The following is an 18,939-nucleotide window of genomic DNA, read 5'->3' on the forward strand; positions in this document are numbered from 1 at the left end:
GTATTATTGTTTCACAGCTATCTTCATGCTAAATGCTAAGGAAAAGGCAGAGTTTTTGAAAAGGAATCCTTCTCTATGGAAATATATAAAGGAAAATACACGCAACAATGCCAAGCTCATCAATTTGCAACGGGAAACGTGGAGAAGTATTCAGATAATTTTGAGACAATTTAGTGCCTATGACAAACATCGAGTAGTCACAAGTATCTTATGCTCTCTACTCTACTCTGTACATGAACTTTTTATATTACAGTGATCTCTTACACCCTAAGACGCTAAAATAGGACAAATTATATTCACTACTCAATGGCGGAGTTTATCAGATGAAGTAAAGGTGCAGAGAAGTTTCCTTCCTAGATGCCTTTTTAGAACTGGGGTATAATTACCCTTATAATCTGATCTACGAAATCCATTTTGCGGTACAGAATTGTGGATTGAAATCGCTAGACTATTAAGTTGAAGATAAGCTCAAAGTTCTATCGCTAACTCTAAAAGGAGCTTTGGCCTCTTAGTTATCAAGAGTTTCCTTTGACTAGGTTTTCACAGTGTAAATCGAGTTACTTTAAAATAATACACTTAAATGCTCCGAAATCAGGTGGTAATAATACCCTAAAGAGTGTAAATACTCTGATCTCCTCTTTAGTCTGAATTAAACTTCCTTACTTTCCATATTAAAAGGTCTTACCATAAAGTTTCCAATTCGTCACCGGCGATACACTAATGCCGCACTGAAATATCGATTGTGTACCGGCAAGCGCGAGTGCGGCTGTATAACCGCCATAACTCCAACCCCAAACACCCATGCGACGTCCGTCGATGAAATGCAGATTATCACGCAGATATTCACTCACTTCCAACTGATCGGACACCTCAACGGAGCCGAGTCGCTTGTAGATCTCATGTAGCAATTGATAGCCCTGTCCCGATGAACCACGCCCATCGATTTCAATCACAATGTAATCCTTCGTCCCCGACAAATAAGTATTCCAATCGATGTGCCATTTCTCCGTCACCAATTGTGTGCCCGGACCGGAGTACACATGCAAAATCGTGGGATAACGCGTGATCTCATCCTCGCGTAACACTGGCGGCAGGTAGAGACGCACCTGCGCATGGTAACCACCCGATATCATGACTGGGAATGTTTTCACCTGCGGCAGAGCAGTGCGCAACATTTTCTCCTTCAGACGCGTGTTGTTTTGTATTGTCACGAGCAATTCCATTCCTACAGATTTCTCTGGCATGGATTTCTTATCGTTCATTTCGCCATAAACGCGAGCTAGCGCATAAACACTGGATGTGGGTATCACTGGACCCAGGCACTCAATGAGCACATAACGCGCTTCAAGTACCCATGGAAATTTGGCTGTATGGTAGAGACATTCATTGGCGTCGGTATGGTGTTGTGATGCCTTCGGACGTTTGTGTTCCGGTGTGAGCGTTGGTGGTGGCAAAGTTTGACGCTCCTCGGAATCCTCCCAGTCATCATCCCAGGCGGTCACTAATTTTGGTGGCGGTTTCGTATGCACCTCGGCGCCATGGCTGCTACTACGCAATTGCGTTGGGCACGTTAGACAATCGGGCAGCTGGAGCGGTGAGCCGTGACGCGGTGGCAAAGCGGACACGCGATACAGGTGCTGTTGTCCCGGCAGGCGTTCCGGTGTGCCAAGAAAGTAACTATCGAAAGAAGGATGCAGAGTTTGAGTAGCGTAAAAGTGAAGGTGGTAATTGAGCAGTTGAAATTGAGTAGGTACTTACATCCAATTATTCAGTTGGTCCCAATGTAGCAACTCATTCACCTCGTATTGTCCATGTGTTAGTGGTAGCACACGCTTTTTGGCCACGTGCACGTGTACAATGTGCCGGAAGTAGCCTTGTCGATGTAAATAAATCAAATTTTGGTCAATTTCTTTTAGTGAAAATAAATGTGGCGAAAATTGTGAGTGTGTTTTCATGTATGTGTGTGCGTATGAAAAAAAAGCAGCGCTCTTGTGCTGCTACATAGTTTCAACTTACCGGAAGTGCCGTCACGCAATGGCGATATGGCAACATAGGATGTTGCATTCGCTGCAAACAATGGCACCGAAATGGTATCCACCCAACCGCGTCCATCGCCGCTCACGCGATGCGTCTGCACAGTGGTCACGAGCATTGTCAAGCGTGCAAGATTAGTCGATTGGAATGCAGCAAAAATTCAAGTAATAAATAAAAGAAATCGCCAGGATAAGCAACGGTAGTAATATATTGTGATAAATTACACTGAAGATTGAGTGGTTCTAAAATTACTTAATGCACAAACTGGTACAGTAACTGTCCAACGAATTATGGACGATAAGAATTTCTTATGAAATTGGTCATTTGCGGATAAGCTTTAAGACCGAAACTAACAGTTTGTTATGACAAGGATACTAAATGTGAGTTCAACTGCGGAAAAACTTCGGTGCCGTGTGAAAATTTCGCCAGATTCAAATAGCTCGTGGTATACCACATCCTTGCAGGATCAAAGCCACACAACATTGGATGCCGTTTGCCCAGTTCAGTGGGCTTCATTATCATTTTTATTGCTGTTTACGGGGGTGGTAGGGTTTAGCGCTAAAAAAAAACACTTTTTTTTTGAATTTTTTACAGAAATATGGCTTAAGATACTTTAATAAAATCAGTTGCATGTTATTGTACATCTTTTCAATAAGTTTAAAAAAAAAATTAATAATAAAATATTGACAAATAAGCCCATGGCAGAGTTTTTTTGGAGATATGTTTTTCGAGAGGTGCTCTGCGGTGCCAATAGGCATTCGTCGTAGAATCATCTGAAACTAAAAAAGTCGAATTTTTCAGTTAAAGTATGACGTAATGCTCCCATGAATACAATTTTTTTTTTCATTTTTGTAGTTTAGTTTAAAAAAAAAAAATAAAAAAAACTGTGGGGGGGGGGGGAGGTATTTTTGATTTAGAAAACGTGTGCCAAATTTGAAAAGAATCGGTTGAATAGTTTCGGAGTTGTGATTGGCACCGACTTTTAAGAAGTCGTTTCGGGAAAAACGCGTTTGAAAAAATGACTCTGAAAAATTATCTATTCTCCGCATTCGAGGTAGAGTGTCTACAAAGGCTATAACTTTGAGAGTTCTGCTCCGATCCATTTAAAATTTTGACACAACATTTTTGAAATGATTTACTATAAGATGAGTGAAGAAAAAAAATTTCGATTTTGTGACCCTACCCCCCCCTTAACACTCATATTAGAATAAAATTACCTATCGACGTTGCGTTGCTTCAAATCATTTGGTAGCTGGTTTTGTATGACTTCTCGGCTTCTGGTGTGAGTCTTTACTGAGTTATGTCTTTAAACTTTCGCCTCCCGACTTTTGCCTTGATCAGAGTGTTCCTTGGCTTTGTGTAGAGACTCCAAGTTTGAGGAATGTTCGAAAGCATCTAACTATCGACTTTTTCGCTTTCAACTAAAACAGCTTCAGCGGCCGAAGCCGAATAGGTTGGTGTGTGACTACCATTCGTAAGTGCAGAGGTTTGAAATCCCGAACACGAAACGTCTATTGATAGAAACAGTATTCTAATAGCGGTCGACCCACGGCTGGCAATTGCAAACCTTCGAGTATATTTCTGCTTTTGAAAAGCTTCTCATTAAAAAACGGTTAGGTCCCTGCATTTGTGGAACAACGTCAAGACACACGCTTATTTACAGTTAGATAGCCAAAAAATGTGTTGCTTTTCGCTGGAGCAAATGGTCTGAAGAACGCATAGTTGAAGTGAAGCCTTCATACCATAAAACCATCTTTTCGGAGAAAGTTCATTTTCAAACAGAATTGTCGCTTTGGACGGTCGGCAAATCCACACGTCTTGCAGAATCTAATGCATCTAAAACGAGTGACTGAACGGCGTCATTGGACCATTTCATTTTTTTTCGAAAATGAGCAAGAAGGCACCGTTGGAGCCATTAGTGAACGTTCCCTGCATAGAAACTTTGAATTTACCGCCCTCTTGACTGATTGTCCGGTCCGAAACGTAAATTCTCCATTCACATTCCGTCAAAGGAAAAATGGAGGGAGTACAGATTATGCTTACAAAGCCTGGTGAACTTGTTTACGGACTACTCGAAGTTGGTTCGAAAGGTAGGTGTAGGAGAATTATGTAAGGAGCTCCCATCAAACTCAAGTTCAGGGTACTGAACCACTGTATTGTATTCCGAGCAGAGGTACCGGCAATCAAGAAGCAGAAAACTGGCTGCTGAGTTGTGCACTAATTGTCAGGGAAGTCAACATATGATCTGAGAATTTAGCGGCATTAAGAACCCTGCACTCAAAACTGGTTGATAAATGCGTAGCTTTTCTTTCGAATGCGTCCGAGTTCTTTAAAACTCAGCCCATTTGGATACTTGGCAACAGGAGTAACCGGGGCGTTGCGAGAAACTACTAGGCGGATGAACTAACTAGACTGGGTGTTTGTAAGGTGAATTAAAGGATTGGGATCTCCTTGACTATCTGTGGTGTACTTCTGGAAAGGTGGGCTATGTGAGCACTCAGGAAACGCTGGCGAAGTCCACAACTTACTTAATTGCGAGACACTTCTCGCCACGTGTGGACTCGAGGTTCCCAAACGAGCTTCTGATGCTAACAAAGCCTTAGCTCTCTTTAGGTACCCGTTAGACTGGCTCACAAAAATAGTAAGTTTGCAACTGCCCCATAGAGAAAAATGTAAGCCTATGCTTCAATTTGGAGCTCTAGAAATTGATGATGCTGATGGAGAAAAATATATAGTATTCAAAACTATCTTTATCTTTTATCGCACTTTGGAACCAATTAATAAATAAAAGAGTTATGACGATAACTCTATTTTGGCTGTTTTTAGGACTCAACAAGGATGAAAACTTGGATGACCCTAAAATCCTTTCAAAGTAAGCTTTCAAACTAGGGAGAGGATAATTGAAAAAAATTTTTCATCGTATGGGGACCGACTTGGTCCTAACTTATCCAGCGGTCCTAAACGGGCACTACGCGCTAGGTAAGCGTGTTTTAAGGATCGGAATTACATGAAGTTGTTTTTGCGTTAAATGTTTGGAGGATGAATCGGGAACTTTGAAGACGGTTTTGTCGCGAAATGAGAGGGTTGGGGTTCCCTTAAGAACTTGTGGTATGCTCCTGGAAAGATGGACCTCGAATCAACTCAGCGAGCGCTGGGCTAGTGCGCAAACGTGCAAGGTCGCGAGATCCTTCTGGCCACGGGTAGATCGGGGACGCTCGAGGGAATTCCTAAGGCTAACAAAGCCCCAGCTCTCGATTTTGGTGGGTACCCTTACCGGACATTGTCCGTTAGGTGTTCATGCGGTGAGACTTGGGATTGTCTCAAGTCCGTTCTGCAGCAGAAGCTGTCTTGAGCACGAGGTGGAATCATCTCAACACCTTCTTCGCAGCTGTCCTGTTCTCGTCTGGCAAAGATTTAGACATCTGGGCTCTCATTTTTTCGCTACGCCTCCGGATATAGCGGGTCTAAATATCACAAATTTGGTGAAATTCATCAGTAGCTTGTTGCGGCTAATTACGAACGCAAATCAGTCACCATCGTCTCTAATCCCAAGGCTCCTTCTTCCTTCCCTTCTCCTTTCTCCTCTCCCCTGCATGGCATCACAACGGACGAATTTTCAATATTTGTCCAAGTGTGCCCTAAGCTAGGGCAGCCATTTGACCTAACCTAACCTAACCTTGGAGGATGAATTGGAATCATTTCATTCACCTTCTTTTTAGCTATTCTGCTCTCGCGGGGCTAATATTTAGGTATCCTGGCTCTCTCTTCTTTGCTACGCCTACTGATATAACAGGCTCATCAGATGAATTTTATCAGCAGCTTGAGGCGGTTAATACAACCGGGACTAGCCATCTTCTGGTCTATCTATGTTTGTTTCTCACTACCGTAAAATCTCAGTTCCTCCCCCAATCCACTCTGTCATATTCTTTCCCTTCTTTTTCCAGTGCAATGGTATCACAAGGAACAATTTTGACTTCTCATCCAAGTGGGCCTTCTTACCGGGGACCATTTAACCAAACCAATTTGTCATTTTAACATTTTTTTTTAATTCCTAAATTAAAGAGAATATTGTAGACGGCATTTGGTTTACACTGGACGGCGATCCTTTGCGCGTAGTCTTCGCACACCAAATAACCGCACGAAACGGTGCCGTTAATAAGGTTCCTAGAAGTCGAATGGCTTGATGATGTATGATTATCAATCGGAAGTTCATGGGTTCAAAACTCCGAGCACGAAACATCAAAAACATCAGAAACATAACAAAAAAAAAAAAATTCTAAAACGGTCGCCCCTCGGCGAACCTCAAAGTTTGTTTGAAAAAGTTCTTCATACAAAACCAACTGCCATTTGGAGGCGGCATAAAACTGTAGGACTCTCCGTTTGTGGAAAATTATCAAGACGTAGACTAACTACAAACAAGAGGAGAAGCTCGAGCAAATACCCAATTAGATATAGAAGCTGAAATTTCACCACATTAGACTAATTTTTGTGGGACGTCGTTAAAGATGAATGGTACGGCAATTATCTAGAGACAATCCGAGTATTGAAACTTTAAGTCGAAGTTAATTTGTTTAGATAAAATCAATCCAATCATCCAATTCTGTTTTTGATTTTTTTTATATTTTTAACTAAATACCCAAAAAAAAGTATGATTTTAAGTGATTGAAATTTTCATTTTGACCTTAAGCGCAGCTCTCCAGTATCAAATATGATTGATTTACGAAACCGTTTGCAAAAATTATAGCATCTTCCGATAGGGTGATTAATTTTGCGCCACCTTATATAATATTATATATGGACTGTAATGCATAGAAAAGGCAAGACAATAAAGAACTAAGCTAAAAATTTGTTTCGAGTGACTTAAAGAATAGAATAAGCTCAGCTGGGCTAAAAACTATTTGATAACCCTTTACTTGCCTTTTTAGTCTAAATTAAAGTCTGTAATATTTTCTTATCGTTCGCAATTCCTGGTACAGATACTGCACTTATATTTTTGTTCGAACCTTTGCATGTCTGCATGCTTTTAGTGTACACTTCATTCTTTATCGATTATATTTACCTCAACGCACATAAACAATGGACTCTTACAGATGCTGACCACCGAAATGTTTTGTGGACGATTTAACCAAACTACACAGATTTCCGTTTCACTCACCCAGCCGGCGCTGCTGAAGTAGTGATCTCTGATAAAATCAGTCACAGTGTGAGATAAAAGCATGAAAAGAAAGAAATGAAGGAATATTTGTATTAGAAATAAGTGTGCAAGTGTTGGTTGGAGTAAGAGATATGAGGAAATGTCTAAGCAATTTATTTTGATTACTCCATACTTCTGCGCCCATACAAATCTAAGGACGATAAGTTAATGACGCATTTGCACATACTTGCAAGAGCATAAAATCACCCATGCACTTGACTAGATGAATGCGAATAGATAAGTTTGCATGGACATTTTTATTTAAATGTATTTGACTATATTCTATCGTATTTATCTCGAGACTTACTCGTTAAGCAGTATATGCGGCGGTTGTATGTCTCTTATTTGGATATCCTCCGGATTTTTAATGTCGGCCACGCGCAACTTTACTATAGGATTTTGTGTGCCTGGCTTGGGATATCTACAAGAAAATAAAGTAAATATATTTGTTAGAGAATAAAGGCAGAGAGTAATAGGCAGGAAAGCAGGCTAGATCAAAAAAAGGATTGATACCACGAATATCTTTCTTGAATGATACCTATAAACTACTGCCCTGTGCTCTACGGCAACTTTCTCTAAAAAAGTCTCAATTCAGTTTTTTATGCCTGTTAATACTGCATTGCGTCCTTAAACACGCAGAGAATTTGATGAGCAGTTGCAGATTTAAAAGCAAACTGATACGGGTTGGGGCTTGGCGGAAATTGCTGATGAATTGCAACTAAGTTCTCGCTGTATTTTTTTGATGAAAATTAAACTTTACTCTAAAAATATGGTTACAAGTGAATCAGTGAAAGTATTGCCCATCGCTGACTACTACTTTTTCCCATCTTTCTAGTAGATCTCGTATACCGTCGCGGTAAAACTGTTCATCTTTTGAGGCTATCCACGGATCAAGCCCTTTTTTGATGTCTTCATATGAATGGAACTGCTGGTCAGCTAGACCAAGTGCCATCGATCGGAACAGGTGATAATCGGAAGGCACAATATCTGGAAAATATGGCGGGTTGGGTAGGATTTCTCATTTCAGTGTTTCCAGGTGGGTTTTAACGAGTTTGGAAACGTGCGGCCGAGCATTGTCATGCTGTAGAATCACTTTTTCATGCCTCTCCACGTATTGCGGCCGCTTCTCGCCCAGTGCTCGGCTCAATCGCATCAATTGAAGTCAATACCGATCCCCAGTGATTGTTTCGCTTGGTTCTAACAATTCATAATAAGTAACACCAACTTGGTCCCACCAAATACATAGCATAGCCTTTGCAGCGTGAATATTCGGCCGAGGCGACGACCTAGAAGCATGATCGGGTAGTCCTCATGACTTCCTTTTCTTTGGATTGCTGTAATCAATCCATTTTTCCTCACCCGTCACGGCGCGAAGAAGAAACCCCTTCCTTTTTTGCCGTTGGAGCAGTTGTTCACAGGCGGCTCAGCGAAAAAACGACGTTTAACATCCCTTGGTTTTAACTCATAAGGAACCCAAGTCCCCTGTTTCTGAATCATTCCGAAAGCATGCAATCGCTTGGAAATGGATTGGCGGGTAACTCCTAATACTGAGGCAAGCTCTTCTTGCATTTGACACGGATCCTCATTGAGTAGTACCTCCAATTCAGCGTCTTCGAAGGCGTCGAAGGTTTTTGGCCTTCCGTCACGCGGACGGTCGTCAACATTAAAATCACCGTCTTTGAAGCACTGGAACCAATTTCGACACGTTGTTTTACTTAAAGCAGCATCTCCATAAACTTTTTGTAGCTGTCGATGCGCTTCAGTCGCCGTTTTTTTCGAATGCAAGAGGAAAATCCACACTTCCGGCAAATGACGATTATTCGGCACAAAATCAGCCATTTTCACAAGACCAAAAGTATATGACACCAAAACAAAATCACTAATGTGTCGAAGCAGTTTGTTTACCATATGTCTAAGCTTAGTTTATGACGTTAAGGTTATGTTAGAATCGACTAGCACAGACTGCTGGCGGCATCTATTGACAAACAGCGGGAACTTAGTTGCGCACCTAATACAATTTTGATATTTTTTGATACAATATAATGTTATTCCAAAAACTAGTACCACAAATATATCAGCCTTTTTATTAAACCACAATTAAAATGGTGATTTTCCACCACTTGACATTCATCACTCCGATTGAGAGTGTACATGATATGGCCCACTGCTTTACCTCAATATTTCAGACTCATTTCTTTGGCATGAATCCATGAATCCAAGCACCTTCGATAACTGTTCTCATGTCTCTTTCTGCGCGACCATTGAGTTCTGGTGCGGTGCTGACTTTTGATGAACCACTTTTTTTTTACCAAGTACATCTGCCCCATCTTTGTTGACGATCTCTAATCCGTTTTCGGAACGGATGCACTGTACTCGCTTTATGGAGTAGACACCTCGATAATTCGAAAAAATCATCACGAAATAGTGGAATAAATAGAGCGCACCATCGTATGAAGTCTCTTGCATAGAACCGCATAAATCAGTGCGACTAATGTCACCTGGCGAACTCGCAACTACTCAACCGCAGATACGCAAGATCATGACGCGTTCGCAAAGCAGAGAGATAAGAGTAAAAATGCACTAAGATATGCTATGTTGCTGAAGCAGATGAGTCGGATTGCTATGAGAAAGCAGTGTTTAGTACTCATTAGGGCGGGTCGATTTAAAAATCCCTCATTGCTCTGTGAAAATCGTATTCTAGGGATCAAAATAAGAAACTTTGCCGAAGGAACCATACCTCTAAAACGAATTCTGGTGTCCCCCAATTTGGGTCGAACGAAAAATCCCACTTTGACCCATTTAGAGTGCTCCAATCGAGTCCAAATGTATGACCGACCCCCACTAACTTTGGACGGCCGATCCACCCATGCCAGTGGCACACCCCCTGGAACTCCCCTGGGGGGTCCCCCATACAATCATTTCAAAATATCACCATTTTTGGCCTTTACATGAGAAAAGAAACTAAAAAGTTCGACCCAAATTGGCGGACATCAGAATTTATTTTAGAGGTATGGTTCCTTCGGCAAAGTTTCTTATTTTGATCCCGAGAATATGATTTTCACAGAGCAATGGGCGATTTTTTTGCCTCCCCACAAATCGACCCGGCCTATTACTCATAGTACAATGGATAAGGAGTTTAAATAGATGATAACAAACCAAACTTGGTCCCTGGTAAGTTTTCCTACAGGCAGAATACTGATTTCGAATAAATGGGTCTACAAGGTCAAGCGTGGAAAAGAAGGGGAAATTCAACGCTTTAAGGCGCGTTCGCAGCCTTACGCAGAAGTTTCGTACTGATTATTTCGAGACTTTTGGCCCTGTTGCCAATTTTACGCCAATTGTAAGTTGAGCTTGACATGATTTTAATGCAGTTACGAAGCCATAACTGACAAAGTGTGTAAGCTGAAGAAAAGTCTTAATGGTTTAAAGCAGGCATCGAGATGTTGGAATCAGAAATTTTATCAGATGCTGGAAAATCTAAAAGTAAGTTGGTAAGTAAGATGGGTTCTCTACCATTCGTTTTTATAAGGAGTTTCAATAGTGCGAAATTAATATTTACTTGCAATTTATATTGACGATGGCGCAGTCAACCGAAATACTTTGTAAACTGATTGATCATCTCACGAAAGGTTTCGAGAATAAAGTTTTTGAATGGATATTTTATCTGGGCATAAAAGTTGTCAGGAAATCTGGGAACATTTTTTTTTGACAAAAAGCATTTGCAACAAAAGTGTTGGAAAGATTTGGGTTGCTCGACACCCAGCCTGTCACAACTCCAGCAGAAGGTGCAAATTTAAATGCAGAGAGCAATCAGCAAGTGCAGTACCCATATCGAGAAGCAGTAGAATATCTTATGTATTTGTCTAAAGTGACAAGACCTGATTTAGCTTACGCCGGGTCGTTTGCAAATCGTTTTCTGGACACTTATGCCAGCAAACTTACCGATTTGATAATGCGAATTTTCAGGTATCTGCGAGTGACTCTCAATAAAGGTATTTTATACGAAAAAGTTAATAATTTGTCTTTGACTTGCTTCAGTGATTCGTACTTTGCTGGTGATTTGGGGACAAGGCAATCAACTGGAGGTCGGGCAATCATGTTGTGCGGCAAGTCCTATTTCGTGGTCATCAAAAATTCAGAAAATAGTTGCACTCTCAATAACCGAAGCAGAGTACAAGACCGCTTCTGATTTGGTAAAAGAGCTGCGATTATAGCAGAAAATGTCCTCAGTAGCAGAACTTTGTTTGGACAATGGATTTGGTGCAGAATGCACAATCGCTCAAGAACACCAAACATATTGAAGTGAAATTTCGATTCATTAGAGATGTGTTCTTGTTCTTACAAAGGCTTCACGCCCAAGTACGTCAAAAAAATTCACAACTGGTGAATATTTGCACGAATCCCCTAAGAAATCCAGTTTCAATAATTTCAGGTCATTCTTGAAAGTTTGTTAATTGTTTAATGACGTCAATGATGATACAGATTTGCTTAAAAGGGACATAACTGGTGACAAATCATGGGTATTTGGTAATGACGTCGAAACCAAAACCCAATTGTCCCAATGGAAGAGTCCAGGAGAGCCAAGACCAAAAATAGCATGCCCAGTTTGATCAAATGTCAAGGTTTTGCTTACTGCAGTCTTCGATTACCATGCCGTAGTGCATCAGGAGTTCTTACCACAAGGTCGTACGGTAGATTAGAAGTAATACCTTGACTTCATGTGCCGTTTGCTTGGAGCAGTATGAAAAAAACGCGCGGAATTGTGGAAAAAATTTCACGGCTTTTTCATCGTGATAATGCACCTGCTCACTCATCTTTGCTCGTGAGAGATTATTTGGGCAAAAACAACACCATTATGATGCCTCAGTCACAAGATTTGGCCCCCTGCGACTTTCTCCTTTTCCTAAGATTAAAGAGATTCATCAAGGTTGGAGTTTTGTGACGATTGAGAACATAGAAATCGAATCGCTGAGAGAGCTCAAGGACGTACCAAAAAGTGCATCAGAACTGCTTCGAGGATTGGAGAAAGCGTTGCCACAAGTGTATTATATCTGAGGGGGACTACTTTGAAGGAGATGAAATTGATGAATAAATAAATATTTTGTGTGAAAATTCACCTTATTTTTTTAACAAACCTTGCCTGCAATTTTGCCTGCAATTTACTAATCCATGCGTAACTTCAATATTAATAACGTACTTTCTTGCCTACTCCATATACTGTTCCAAACGCTAATCCAACTCTCAATAAAAAATAAATAAAATATTTGAAGCATGTCTTCAAACTTAAAAGAAGACATTTATAATAACTCGAAACATCTTTACTTGTTTCACTTACTAATTTTTTATTTTGAGATTCATTCACTCTACTCTGTCAGTTCGATGCCACTAATTGGCCGCACATTAATTAGTTGCAGATGCGTACTTATTTGTGCAACTTTAATCTGTATAGTAAATTGTTTTCAATGCGTAACTAAGCATGAAATATAATTCGTTTAACTCTGAAATACAGCTACATCCGGTGAGGGGAACTAAAACTTTCATGAATTTCCTTCATACACAAAATATTAATGGTAAAATAGCGAAAACTGGAATAGCAGAAATGCGTAATGAGTGAGGGACACTAATTGCCGCTGGCGTATAGGAAAACATATTAACAACTGAATATGTTTATAATTAACTTTATGAAAACACAAATGCGTATACCTCTGCACCTGCATGTAGTATGTAAGTAGTAGTACGCCGGGGCGGATGAGTGACTTCAAAGTCAGCGCATGTTAGCAACGGAGCAAATGGCTCAGTTGGGGCTGTAAGTGGTTTTCGGTATGAAATAAATGACAATTAAGTAACAGTTAAGTCAGCATTTCTATAAGCGATTGTGAAGTTATGGTTGCTATTCGTTCATACGAAAATGTATATGTCGCTTGTTTACATATCAGATAAACAGGTGCACATTTGTTCGCTAGTTTCTGGTATTTAGAGTCCGCAAATATTTACGAGCAGTATTTTGTATAAAGTTATGTTATATACATAATTATTTATTTGTACAAAGCAGTGCAGATAAATGTTTGTATACTTTTGTAGTATTTCATGTTTTCGACAGCAAAATGCCACCACTTCAAATATTCTATAATTACATACATACGCACACAATCGGGCACACTCAAGGTGTGCTATGCCTCATTTGAAAAATATTATGTGCAAATATGTATGTGTTTGTGAATCCATAATGAGTATTGTGCTACTTAGCAAATACCACAAAATGTGGACAAATTTGCATTTAGCACGTGCCTTTGGCTTCCTGTAATCACTTAAATACACAAATCTATACATGTATGAGTATATGTGTGTGTATATATATATTCATACATATAATAGAGGTAGACATACACTGCATGGCATAACTTTAGGTAGTCGTGTGCTTTTTTAGCTGCACGAGAAATTTTTTCCATAAAAATTTAACTTTTTTATATAAAATTGCGCTCCTTGGTCAGCAATGAATAATTTTTTTTTAATAATAAATGGGAGAAAATTATTCAGCTTCTTTTCGTAAATGCATAAGTTATAATCTTGGCGTTATCAACGTTCATATACTGGGTTGCCCATATTCGACGGATCCATGTGTTTTTTTTTTTAAATCAAAGAAAAACACAATTTTTTTGATGTTGACGATAATCGTTTTTATTTGGTTCAATTAGATTTGTTGACATCACTTTTTGAATATGATACCTCTTAAATGGCCGCCTTGAGCCTGTACGGCGTATTGTGCCCGTTTTGCAGCATTTTCCATAGTTTTAGCTAACATTTCGGCTGGAATAGCGGCTATTTCCACACGGATGTTGTTCTTGAGCTCTTCTATGGTCTTTGGCTTATTAATATAAACCTCTGAGTTTAAATATCCCCACAAGAAGAAGTCAGGTGGCGTTAAATCGAGCGAACGCGGTGGCCAGGCACTTTTCACATCATTTAATTTTTGATACGCACTTTGAGTTTTCACAATTAACTTCTTTTGTTGAATGTAAATTTCAACAATTTGGGAGCACTCGCGTGGCGTGTACTGTTCCATAGTAAAAATCTGCTTGGACTGACGCTTCCAACGCGGTATGTCATTAAGCGATCTGACGTCTCTGTCAAAAGATACAGGGTTGCCAGATGGGTCGGTCGAATCATAACTAGCAAAGCGTCAAAAAACGTATAATTACAAAAATGTGATTTTGGTATTTAAATAAAGAAAAGGGGTTGAAGTAAAATAACATTTTATTAGATAAAAAAAATGTGTGTTTCACAAAAATTCACACAAATTACAATATCTTCTTCTGACGAAAACATTTTAATTTCATATTTTTGGTAGCCACTTCTAGGTAAAGGATGAACTAATAAACAATGAAAAGAAGAAAATAATTCGTAGAATTTGTCTTAAAATTTTGGATTTTTGTTCCCCACGAATGCAATTTTGTCACTTATTGTTTACAGATTTTCCCGTTCTTTTAAAAATGTTGAAGCACAAAATGCTTCTCCTCTTTGGTCCAGACACAACTTTTTCTTGCTTAAAGGTATATGCTTGCCTCTGTGGCACGCTTTCAATAATTTTATGCTTCAAATTTCTAGACAGGTTTCAATCCCTCAATCATCTAAGGAGCCAAAAGACAGTAGCCAAAGTTCTTCATGAATGGCTTTTTGTCTTATTTGTTCCCGTGGTTTGATGGGATAGTAAAGGATTTGCCAATAACAGGTGTTATTGGTGAATGGATTGCGCTATCGAAAGATGACTCACGATTTTTTATGGCCGGAATTTGATGGTATTGATCTGGACGACGTTTATTATTAACAAGACGGCGCTACGTGCCACACAACCAACGAAACCATTGATCTTTTACGGGAAAAGTTTCCGGACCGTGTTATCTTTCGGAAAGGTGATCACAATTGGCCACCGAGATCTTGTGACTTAACATCTTGTGAATTTTTGAAGTGAAACTTCTTAGGCGTCGATGGGCGAGCGAGAATGGAGAGTAAAATTTCAAGGCCATGCAACGTTTTGGGCATTTTCGTTCCGCGAGAGAGAAAAAAGATATCACGTAGAGAAAAAGGAGAGAGAGAGCTATATCTTATATATATCTTCCAAAGCGCACAACTACAGTAGTTGCAAGCCACTCTTGGTTAGATTTGCAAACGGATGTAATATCATATGGAAGTAGGCCTAATTTTTTCGGAATGCTTTTGTTGCTAGCGCTGCTATACAGGTATTTGTTAAATAATTTATGTTTTTTCAAATTTTTTTTTAATAAAATAGGAAATAAAAAATTTGTGATTCCGACAATTTTCAAAAAAAAAAATTTTTATCTCCAAAAATTTTTTTTAAATTTACGGGCCAACACAAATGTTTCGTTCCCTCTGTTCCCGAGAGGAGTAAAGAAGAAAAATAAAAAAACAAAAAAAAAAAATATTTTTTCAGAAAAATTAAGAAACCTTAAAAAGAGCCACAGATGATATTTCACTTTAAAAAACTCTACCAAAACAATGAATAAATGTCCAAATTATGAATTTTATTTCAGTACTTTTCAGTTTACTTCTTATTATACTCAAGCCCACGATTCAATTATTAAATGTTTGCTCACTTGTAAAATTAGAGTTTTGACATTCTCTGACAAAAGGTTACTAAATGCAAGGGTGAAAAAAGTTGAAAAATTAACTCTCTTTTGGTAAAAATGGTAGCCAAAAAAGTACTGTTACTAAAACGGAAACAAATTGGGAGGAGTTTCAAAACTAAATTTAAATTAATATTTGAATGTCAATAAAAAGAAATTCATTATTTCCACGGTAAATGGCTGTAGTGGTCAATATCTCGTAAAGTATCGATCAAACAATTCAAAGTTTATGTTCATTGTCAAAGTGACATTTCACACTAAAAAATTACTTTGCTGTTTTTTGTTTGTTCAATTGAAGAATGAGCAAATTTGGTGCATTTTACAGTCTTTCTTTGATAAAGGTGAAAATGCCATAATCATACAAAGCAGACTCCAATGTATCGAACGGTCTTTAAGCGACGAAGAAGCTGGACTTGGACCACACAGAATCTGTGCTAACCAAGCCAACACTCTTCGCATCATAGTAGAAGAATCAGTTGAGTAGCGCTCCTTGCTTTATATGCTGTTCATGAACTTCAAGAAGACATTCGACATAATCACACGAGACTCAATGTAGCTGGCGTTGAGTAGAAAGAGAGTTCCTGTTAAGATAATCCGCCTCATCAGAGTCCTTTACGAGAAGTCCGAACTGGCAGTGCTACACAACGACAACAGCAGCGACCCATTCACCACTAACGCAGGCGCCAGGCAAGGTAGTCTCCGGTATGCCCTTTCACAGAAGGGGCATCGTATAGAGTTTCACCCGGCATCTCGCGGGTGGCATGCACTGTCGGACTGGAGGTCAACATCGCGAAGATGAAGGGTATGAGAGTGAACCACAATAAAGCACAGTACAGCCTGGCATCTTCTTCATGCTTTGAACCAGCTTTTTTGCCTAACTCGTCGACAAAGAGGGCCAGATTTTGCGAACTTGACGCACGACTTGCTTTAAATCATAGACTGGCCTTCCGGCAAGATGCGTTTTCATAGTACCCCACACATTTTCAATGGGGTGGGCGTCTGGGTACTGGGAAGGCAAGTCCAATACTGTTATGCCATTTTCTTCATTTGTTGTTTTCAATGTGTTTTTCTGAGAGTAGTGGTTTTGACGATGTGGGATGGTATGATATATTCGGCTCCTTCAGTCGTCGTTCGATGGTGTTGATACTCACATCTATTCCCTTTCTAGCAAGAACTGATCGTGCTTGGCGTAGTCACAAAGAAGGGTCCCGCTTCAAAAGTTGGACGATCAGTTTATCCAGCTTTTTTGTCGTCACTCGCTTCCAGCCGCGCTCGGAAAAGTCAACAACATTTTTGTACACTTTGTACTGCTGATTCCACATCACAACAAACATTTTTGTTTTTTTAGTCACTTTTACAGCCGCGGTATAAGATAATTTCGGCCATTTCGAATGCGTGCATAAAAATGCCGTCTCAAAATGCTTCGCGTACTTCTCACTCATTTTTGTTTGGTTGCGTTTACGGGAAAGATTCGAACGGCACTAACCTGAGTTAGCACTGGCGTCGTAGCCCTTGAGTGGGACTATTACGCAGTGAAAGGCAGAACGAAATATATCTTCAAGTTATAAAAAAAAGCCGGTTCCTTTCGTCTGACACAGACTGTATGAAGTCAGTATTGTAGGTCGGCCTTAATTGTGTATGGAATAATTTTAAGAGGGTACCGTCGATACAATTTTCTTGTGTTGGGTCTTTCTAATATACATAACTGAGCTGCAGAGTTACCTTCTTCGACACGCACCCTGCTCACGCTTCTGTGAATACATACAACTTCACTGCGCTCTTGGGGATTGCAGAAATTTGTCTAGCATCAAAAGCCCCTTATGTTTGCTGATGGCTCTCAAAAGTAAAAAAAAAATGTTTGAGTTAAAATTTGGCAATTGAGGAGATAAACTCAATGCAGTTAATGTCAAAATTGCCAACCCATTAAAAGGAGATAGTTGAGTACTGTTAAAATTGAGAAAATGTTCGGACGATAGTGGGTTCTATGTAACCGGAACGACCCAGATTTGTTTAAGACTATCAACTACAACAACAATAACAGTGAAAAAAAAAACGCCAGAATTGTTAACATATGCAAGTATATATTTTAGATATCTTTATGTTTGCTAAATCCTTTGTCCTTAAACTAATGTCATGCGCTGTAAATCTGTATGTATGTAGTACATATGTATAGGTAGGTATGCTTCTGCGCTGGCATTTATTAGATGTGTGAAGGCGGGAAGTGCCAACCAGGTGTTGCATGTAATCGCCGCGGGCTATAGGCAGCAGTAATTATGTAGCTATTTATGTATTTGGCACACTTACATATGGAAGCAGGAATATATATTATGATGCGAGGTGAAGTCCAAAATAAACAAGACTGAGCTAAAATAGGAACGATAGGAGACTTTGTGCTGATAACTTCGAGTTTATGTATAAAAAATAGTCCCCTTTGGCCGCGATACACTATTTTGCGCGATCTAAAAGTTTTTCGAAAGAGTGTTTCAGCTCATTGACCGGAATGTCCTTCGGGATGTCGGTACAAGACTTTTGGATGGCCTCTACGGACGCTAAACGTTTTCCTTTCATGGCCAAATGCAATTCTCCGATTTGGTGGAAGTCACAGGGAGCCATATCAGGCGAATACGGTGAGTGATGGTTAAAATGCGATTTCTAGTCAAAAAATCAGTCACAAGAGTGGATCGATAAATGGTGCATTATCATGCAATAAGCGCCAGCTTCCTCCTTCGCCGTATTCAGGATGAATTCTACGAATGCGATGCAACAAACACTTCAAAACGCCAATATAGAAAATTGCATTGACGGTTTGGCCTGTTGGCACTAACTTCTTGTGGACAATTCTCTTTGAATCGTAAAAGCAAATGAGCATCGACTTGATTTTTGACTTCTCCAAACGCGATTTTTTGGGTGGTGGCTCGTCTGGGGCCTTCCATTCTGTACTTTGACGCTTAGTTTCAGGTTTATGTTGGAAACACCACGTTCCATCACCAGTTACAATTATGTAAACGAAGTTTTCGTCTTTTCTCGCCTCTTTAATGATGTCTTTCGAATGTTTTATTCTGCGAAATG

The 18,939-nt window shown here is 39.7% G+C and overlaps 1 protein-coding gene across 1 annotated transcript in view; it reads right to left on the minus strand.

The window, feature by feature from the left end:
* The window catches only part of LOC129249234 (prolyl endopeptidase FAP), a 102,515-nt gene that overhangs the window by 11,971 nt on the left and 71,605 nt on the right, over nucleotides 1-18,939 (minus strand). The window contains exons 8-12 of the mRNA XM_054888924.1: nucleotides 7,536-7,649; nucleotides 7,094-7,217; nucleotides 2,017-2,131; nucleotides 1,759-1,873; nucleotides 686-1,677 (exon numbers count right to left, since the gene is read on the minus strand). Coding sequence (XP_054744899.1) covers nucleotides 686-1,677; nucleotides 1,759-1,873; nucleotides 2,017-2,131; nucleotides 7,094-7,217; nucleotides 7,536-7,649 — 1,460 coding nt within the window. The remainder of the gene's footprint in view (nucleotides 1-685; nucleotides 1,678-1,758; nucleotides 1,874-2,016; nucleotides 2,132-7,093; nucleotides 7,218-7,535; nucleotides 7,650-18,939) is intronic.

The sequence above is a fragment of the Anastrepha obliqua genome, chromosome 5, assembly GCF_027943255.1.
Source record: "Anastrepha obliqua isolate idAnaObli1 chromosome 5, idAnaObli1_1.0, whole genome shotgun sequence".
Lineage (NCBI taxonomy): Eukaryota > Metazoa > Arthropoda > Insecta > Diptera > Tephritidae > Anastrepha > Anastrepha obliqua.